Consider the following 8809-nt stretch of genomic DNA (forward strand, 5'->3'; position numbering starts at 1 on the left):
TTCGGTATTTAGCAAGACTTCTCAAACTACTCCCTTCGCCTCGGTAATCGTCTCTTTAGAAGAGTACATGTATAGTACAATTCTTGAGAAACAGAAATTCACTTTAAAATATTAGAATTACGATACCTATTTCGTGATGTTTAAAAAGACAAAAGCTTATCATTTTCATTTCACCTCCTTACTTGATTTTGTTTGTGAGTTTTAAGTGTAAGCATTAAGAACATTCGTGTATTCTCAATTTGGAAAGTCCTAATGACTGATCAGATAGACCAGGCACTAACATATTGCATAATGAACAAGATTTCGCGCACTTTCGTTTGACGAGGGAGAAGTGCCTTTTAAATGTCAGGCACTTCGATCCGAACTGAGATTGGTTCAATTAGAATCCTCCCGTAGAACTGACATGGATAATTGTAAAGGTTGAAACGTTCCTATAGGAAGGTACGCCTTCGTAAACGAACGCGAAAGCAGGAATACAGAAACATTTTCAAAGAAAGGGAGAGAAAAGGGGAGGAAGAGAGAGAGAGAGAGAGAGAGAGAGAGAAAGTGAGAGAGTGAGGAACGTACTAGCGCAGCGCTGGTAATAATTATTTTTATGCTAAGCCGGGCCGAATACTAAGAGTACTTTGTGCACACACGTGCGTACTCGCGTGAAATGAATGGATCAATATTAACTCGCTTTGAAGGTATAAAAGTTTGAAAGCATTTTCTGAATTAAGGCTTAGTTTTAAGAGCACATAAGTCTGAAATTATACCAGTTGCTCTCCGATTGCGAGTGTTTGCCGCGCTGTGAAATACGAGTGCTGTATGAAATAAAATATGAAAGTGGCAGTAAAATATATACAAATAAATACAATAATTACGTAAAAGAATAATAAAACACAGAAAGAGAGCATAAAGAGTAAAATGTACTTACCCAGCACCTGAATTGATTTTATTCCTTGATGAGAAGTTCTGCGCGTATAATATAAAGAGATGAAATTAAATAGTGATGTAAAATATACGCTCAGTGGTGCGTACCAATAATATGATATGCCATGTTTACGGTTCATATTATAATTTATTACAATTTGTACAGATTACAAATCGGTACCTATGATGCGTTTTTTTCTGTTAGACATCATAAAAGGAGCAAATATTGAGCAGAACGCCGCTCGTTACTGCGCTAACGTTATTATATCAATTATCATATAGTTACCCCTGTATAATCTATATTTGACACTTGGTGAACACTCCGATCACTATAATAAATATCGCGTTTACAGCACTCGACGTGTGTTCCGTCAAATAATTTAAATCAAAACTTAAACAAAATCAAATTTCCACCGTCCTCTCTCTGTTCTTTCGTTATTGAAACATTCGAGTCTAATCCTGATCGCTACTAAGCTGATCCCTCGATTTGTAACAATTTCTTCGTTCATCTCGTTGCTTTAAGTGATCATTGTTCCTGCCTATGTCTCGGACACTGTTCTATCCTGTTTTCTTCACTTTTTATTAGTGATCAACAATTTACATCAAAAGACAACATGTTTAAAAGTAACTGTATGTGAATTGTGTGTAGCCCCGCATCAATTCGCCAGCGATTCACCAATTTCTCTCCGTTTCACAGGCTCCTCGAGAATAAAAATCATCGTTATTCGACTATCTATTCTATACATAGTAACATATATAACTGGAAGCCCTAGACTACTAGGTTTTACATGGACGACGTAATCGGATCAGACAGTGGCAGCGATATCTTCTTTGAGGATGCCCGCGAGCTACCTGCTGATTGTCGGCTCGCATCTCGGTAGTACGTTCATTATCGGGGGTACCGTCATCGTCAGCGATGTCATCATCAGGAACAGAGTGGCCGCCATGATAGCCATTATTATCGCCGCGCCGCGATTACCATTCCAGGGCCAATTCTGTCCGGCGCATCCGTTCGCTCCTGCTCAACAGAAAGTAGTCCCAATGTTAACGAACCGCGATAACTGTCATGAAGAGGTAATGAAATTTTATGAAACGTGTCGACGTAGATCGCGGGGAAGTACTCGAGACCGCTACATTCTCGAGTAATAGATACGACGCTCCGAAAGGATATGCGACAAGTTTAATTATACCAGGGTGATGGCACTGCATCGGTAAAAGTCGTCGTAGACTGATAAAGTCTTCGCTAGAACGCGGAAAATGTAAATTTGAGAACGAGCCTAAGAAAGTTTTCCCAAACTTAAGCATCTTTTGAGAAGTTTCCTTCGCAATTACGACCCGATGTACCGCCAGCGGCTAAGTAATTTGATTCGAAGTGAAACGGGCAGACAGTAATTCGAGTTGATGATTTCGTCTGTGAGCATTAGAAATACGACTAAATGTAAGTTAGAATGAAGACTCAACTCAATATTTTTTTAATTATTCAAATCAATGATGATTAATTCAATTATGTTCTTTTATAAATATATTTTACCATGTCGCTCATTTCTTACAACGATGACATAACTAAAACGTTGTCATTTTTTTTTAGTTGCTTGTACAAAAAGAACGGAAACTTAAAAAAATGCTTACGAAAGATACATATTTTTATTCTTCTATGATCAAAACAAAAAGTTACTACAAAATTACATTTTTAAATTAATATCACAAAATTTTAATAATAAAACATTGAAATTTATTTTTTGGAATATTTGATTTTTAATTGCGCAGTGTAGCAAATGAGTGATATGTGTAATGTTAAAATTTATTTTATACATTAATTACGATTGTAAACAAAAATGATCGATAAAACATTTCTAATATTATTTATGATTGAAATGACATATTGTAAAATGTCGATTTTATGCAACATTCATGCGATAATTATTAATTGCACTATCATTTAAATTGTACGAGATTAATAATAAATGGTAATTTCGTGCTTCATAAAGTTAAGTAAGATCTCATGTAGGACAAGTACGCTTTCGTCATATTACGTTCGCTATTATCCAAGATGAGATTTTTCATAAAAATTACGATTCAGAATCTCTTGTAGTATCTCGTAATTTCACGACTGGCTGGATATCATATTATACGCTTCGTTCGTCGTTGTAAGCGTTCTTAAAATGTTAACGTATTTGAACGAAGAGTTGAAGTAAGACGAAATTGAATGTAGGAGTCGAAATTGGTTCCTGGATCCTAGCTTACGATTGCAAAATTTAGACCGTGATTCCACTCCAAACCAAAGAACGTATTTAATTTCGCTAACCAGTTCTTGGAATAGCATTCGTTAATATCGAAAATCGATTTATTCTTCTGACTTTTCCGATCGTGTTGGCTGGATATTTAACCAATGCGGCAATACCGCAAAACACCAGTGTTTTTTCTTCTTTAAGATTTAGTGAGTATCCTCAGGAAAAGGTTGCCGTTATTAACCGCAACGGACGCGGATGGCTCTTTTAGAAAGTCTCGCGTTGGCGGATGTCGACGGTATGAAATAAAACTTCGGTAAAACGAGGCAAGGTAAAAGGAGGAACGCGGCGAAGAATCGCATTAAAGGCGACGTCGCGGCTCCGCGATTAAATTTTCAAGGAAGAAGAAGAGTGGTGGGCACCACTGTAGAAAGGAGCCAAGTAAACCAGGAGGGGAAAAAGCAAATTACCGGAAGGGCCGTACCGGTCGCCATCGGATAACGTTGGCAGGAAGATGCAAAGAACCTTAGCAAAAAGTGCACGATAGTAATTTCTCCAGAACGAGGAAATAATTTGAACGGTTGCGCCTGTGAAGCCTGAAACAAGCGCGAACTCTAGTTATAGTAGTTGTAATTTCGCCCTCCTTTTCGCGAATTATAATTCAGCTATACTGCTACTATTCTGCACATTTCTAACGAGATTAACAAGTTTCCGATGTTGCGTTTTAATCGGCTTTACGCATCAGTTAAAGTCGACTTTGCTAATCAATTTACAGATAACCGAAGCGGCGAAAGAATTACTTGAATTATAATGGAAATGAGAAGGATTTTTTACAGGATTTAAGTCAGCGACTTTTAAGAATAATCTCACAATTTAAAGTTTTTACGCTTGACTTGTTGCAAATTCAATTAAATTAAAATAGATATATAACGTAAATATTGTATGTACAATGTAATACTTGATCTCTTTCGCCGTATATCCTAAGAATAGATTTACTACAATATACATATATAAGAAAATATAACAAATACACAAATATAAATTTTTAAATTAAAACTACAAAATTTATTATATACTTTCCTTTCTGGTTTTTTTTACAATTATAGCATAAAAATTTTTTTATAATTTTCTGCGACATAAAATTTTCTATTTTTTCAGACTCAGAAAAGTTAAAATTATGTTAATTTGATGTTTAAAAATTCGTAATCATATACACTTTGTTTCTATCAACAATTTTTATTAGACTCATGGTTTAAAAATTTCCTATGAAATTTTAATATATTTTTGTCTGAGTCCTCTAATTGTATTTATTTTAATATCTGATTGAATTAAATTTGTTTTTATTAATGATCGCTCGGAGATAATATTGTGATGGTGTTCTCTTTTAATGACGCTTTTCCTCAAATACTTTCGTTGCCGTAGGAAAGTAACAGTTATTAATTGTTATGGGATATTCGTTTTCATCCCTCCGCTGACATGATAAATCTACCGACACTCAGCTGCGTATTTTTACACTTATGGCTCATCGGATTAATAAACCTATTGGGGGGATAGTGCATCTTCTATTTATAAGAACGAAAAAAATATGTCTGTGTGATTAATATGTCTACTTGAATAACGGGAAGTCGATTTAGCTATATACATTATTACATGTATTTAGAAGCGAGAAAATATTTCTAACAATAAGATGGATTTGAGTTTTTCTAAAAGTACATAAAACTGTGGAAAGATAAATTGATATAAAAATATAGTTTTACAGAATTTCTATTGCATTGTTAGCTGGTTTAGCACATTTATAAGAAAAATTTTTGTATTGTATTTAAATTCCAATTGTTTTAATACCAAAATCTGGAAGTATATTATTTCTTTTCGTGAATAATATTTACGATTAGATCAAATGTGTTATTGTTCCTTGAGCTTATATCCCTTTTATAACCTTCGACGACGAATCATGTCGGAAATAGCCTGGAGGTTTGCCAGAGAGCTGGTAACAACATGCTATTTATTGTATTTCGTTATTACGTTGGACAAGAGAACGACTTATAAGATCTCACTTGATCTCAACCTTTTTCTTACTACTACAAGCGACATCACAATCTGCACTATAGGTTCTTAATCCAATTAGATCTCATTTAGTTTTGTCATTATCCGTTTTAAAATGAAACGTACATGATGCTCTAAAAAATTTTGAACATTAAATATTTTTCATCCTAAATTTAATGATGACGGATTTATAACATTTTATTAATATAATCTGAAGACTAAATTAAGTAAGAACTTACGTTATCTTAACGAATTGTGGTGTATATTTTATTCTATAGTCATAAGAAAAAGTAGATAATAGAATAACTTTTATAGTTCTATTATAAAATGTTTATGCATATCTATGTTTTATTTGTATATATTTATACGTATGTTTACTTATATATGGATATTCTCACATATATTGTACAAGTTGTGATAAAAATTCAGTGTTAATTCATCACTACGACTACAATTTTTCTGAATGAAATGTTGTAGCTGTGAGTACGATGTGAAAAACTTTCTCGTAAAAAGACTCTGATTCCAGTGTGCGTTCGTAAATGCTTGGGCTTTACGGTTGATGGTTTACGACTCTTCGTCGTACGTACATCGCGACTCATATTTTTCTCATGTTTTCGCCACATGCCATCAGATCTGTTTCAAGCGGCGATCGTTAACAAATGAGAAAATATTGAATAGAGAATTGGATTAAATAATTCGAGTATTTCTTTGAAAGCAAGTTTTCCAAATTTTTAAGTTGATCTTTATGATAAAAATTAAGCATTTATAATTTATAAAAGTAATTAAATAAGTTAAACAATATTATTCTACAATTCAGACGAAAGATAGAGCTGCGCTTTTTAGAAATAATGTGTGTGTGTGTGTGTGTGAGAGAGAGAGAGAGAGAAAGAGAGAGAGAGAGAGAGAGAGAGAGAGAGAGAGAGAGACAAACACAGAACATAAAGATTTAGCTGTTTCTATATGAAACACACTTGATTTTTCTTATTTCACTTTTCTTCTTTCTCACGAGGATAATCTCTAAGATGTGCCACAACTTTGTTGATATTAAAGCAGGTTAACGTTATTTCAGCACGAAATAGAGAACTTTCCACTTGCTTCATCGATTCCATCGTGTCCATGGTAAAAGCATCAATTTTTAAGAAAGTATACTCAGTAGGAGCTTAACTTTTCTTCACATTACTGCTACGGAGTGAACGGATATTACCTTTCTACCTTTTCAGATATAGGGCGATGTCATTGCAATATCCATGTTTGCGAATAAAGTTTTTATGGGCAGAAGGGAACATGAGAATTATTCGCGAGACGTGTGAAATATTGAATGTTACCAAATAGATGGAAGAGTTCAACGATCGAGTATGCGTCCACAAAACGGAATTTGCCTCCTGGAATAATTAGGAAAATTATAGAGCAGTTAGATAGTCGCGAGTTAGAAACTCAACTTTTAATTATGAGAATAACGACGTCTCACATCACACTCGGGAAATTATCTCATTTGCAATGCCGGATATGGGATATAATTTCTGCCTCTCCGCCTGATATATATGTATGCATGTGTATCTACACATATGCACTTCGCAAATAGAATATAGGAGAATTATATACGCCGAATAGCCATTTGTTTTGCCGACGTGCATGTCCGATAAACCCCTCCCTCATCGGCTTAACTCAGGAATAATGCTTGCTCGTTTGAAAAATTACTTTGTTAACGACACGTTCGCTCTCTTCTCGTCAATCGATCTCCGAAGTACTTCATTCGATAGGCTACCTTCGTTACGGTTCACTTAGCTCGTGGTAAATTGCACCTGTGTGTGTTTAACCCGTCACCCAATTAAACCGCAAACCATTGCCCCATTTAATCATTATTGCGTTATAATAGCAAATTAGATGCAAAATTGCATCTAATTCGCTATTATAACTTACAATTAATACTTACAATTTGATAAACACCTCCATGCAAATCGGTAAATTTAATTGTGTAATTTGAGGATTTACAAACATGAAATGTTTAAAACACATGCACTGGAAAAGATATTTGTCGCGGTTTTGTTGCAGTTATATATAACACTAATTTACAAGATTTTACAAGATATGCAAGATGAAGACTGTTTTTAGAATAATTTTTAACGCTGAGAAAATCTGCCATTTTAAATATTTCTATCAGATCCAGTTTTTGAGATAAGAAAAGATACTTTTTCTAATATATAATGTTTTATTAAAATTAGAAAATAAATTAGAAGTATTGAGTGTTTAATTCTTGTTTTTTACGACTTTGAATCAATATTTCTCGTATTAAACTCCAGTAATAGTATATTTTCCTTCCAATATTCTTGGATAATGTTTTTTAAATTCTTTGTGAAAATATTCGCTTTACTCATCACTTGTCACATCTAAATTATTTGGAAAGAAATACTATATCATAAAAATAACACGCTACACCTTAAAAATTCTATCTGATGGAATTTTTCTGGCGGCAAATTTAAACTCAGCGCTTTAAAATATGTTAAAAAGTATTGTTTTCTTGCAGTACAAATTATACAAAAATTGTAAACTAATGTAATTGTTTACAAACTAATCATAAATTATCGCAACGGTACAATCGGTATAAACAAGTTTCAGAAATCTCGTCCACTCTAAAGTTATTGTCAACGAAGGAAGGCCATTGGACGGTTGTTGACCCGCAATTTCTACGTGACATGTGCTGAAAATAGTAGTTGTGCGTGAACTATTACTGACTATTGCTTTCGGCACACCATCGTGTGAATTACATGTCCATCGCCACATGTCTGTTGTCACATCGCGATGCGGCGAAAATCACAAGCGAAATTCGTCGTCGCGGCCTAGCGTCTCTGGTCTAGCGATGACATTTAGCACGTGTAGTCGGTATTTGGCGGATAGCCAATTATTTGTCGGGTCGCATCGAGTCAGAAATGTCGACTCGAAGCCTGAAATTTCTCCGTTGCCGCAACGCCGTTAACGCCGTCCACCTCCTCTCGAATGTGGCCAAAGGGGAGATCGGATGCGCCGCCGTCTCTCTGTCATAACGCATTCGACGCCATGTATAACAGATTACAATGTTATACGTCGCTGAATCGCCTAGGTAAACACGTTGAATGAAAGGGGCAAGGAAAAGAGGTTGCAGCCAGGACGTGACACGGGTGAAACAAACGGGGATGGCACCATCCTCCATCAACGTCACCCGTCGATAGTTCTCTTTATAACAGTTTCGACAGCTAAACGTAATTGCTTTTTTACGCAAAACAAGTTATTTTCTTCGATATTATAGTATTACTCTTATTAGATTAATACGGCATACAGCAGCGTTGAGTACTTTTTCGTTATTAACTTGACAGTAATTATGCGAATGTACATATATATTAATTTCCGCCAGATCGAACAAGTTTTTCCGCGGTAAAATACACGCGACATTATAATATTTCTGCTTGCAGTTTTGCAGATATTACATTTCGCATAGTCTGTTAACATTTTATCGGTATGTAAAATATCATCTATTAATGCTTTAGCTTCTCATATATTTTCATTCTGTTAAAATCTATGCTTTAAAATTTTATATTCATCTTTTATTATCTTAATAAAGTACGCCGTATATGTTATAAAGATATATACAT

General features: G+C 34.6%; 1 protein-coding gene across 2 annotated transcripts in view; it reads right to left on the reverse strand.

Moving 5' to 3' along the window:
• Positions 1–1050: 1050 nt before the first annotated feature.
• LOC108748265 overlaps positions 1051–8809 on the reverse strand; it is a 112931-nt gene continuing 105172 nt past the window's right edge. Inside the window, exon 6 of one of the 2 annotated variants that reach the window (XM_018486308.1) lies at positions 1051–1930. In XM_018486308.1, the coding sequence (XP_018341810.1) occupies positions 1761–1930 (170 nt within the window). In that variant the 3' untranslated portion in view covers positions 1051–1760. Of the gene's footprint in view, positions 1934–8809 lie in introns of both variants that reach the window. The other variant, XM_018486307.1, reaches the window with a different exon arrangement.

The sequence above is a fragment of the Trachymyrmex septentrionalis genome, unplaced genomic scaffold (assembly GCF_001594115.1).
Source record: "Trachymyrmex septentrionalis isolate Tsep2-gDNA-1 unplaced genomic scaffold, Tsep1.0 scaffold22, whole genome shotgun sequence".
NCBI classification, from domain to species: domain Eukaryota; kingdom Metazoa; phylum Arthropoda; class Insecta; order Hymenoptera; family Formicidae; genus Trachymyrmex; species Trachymyrmex septentrionalis.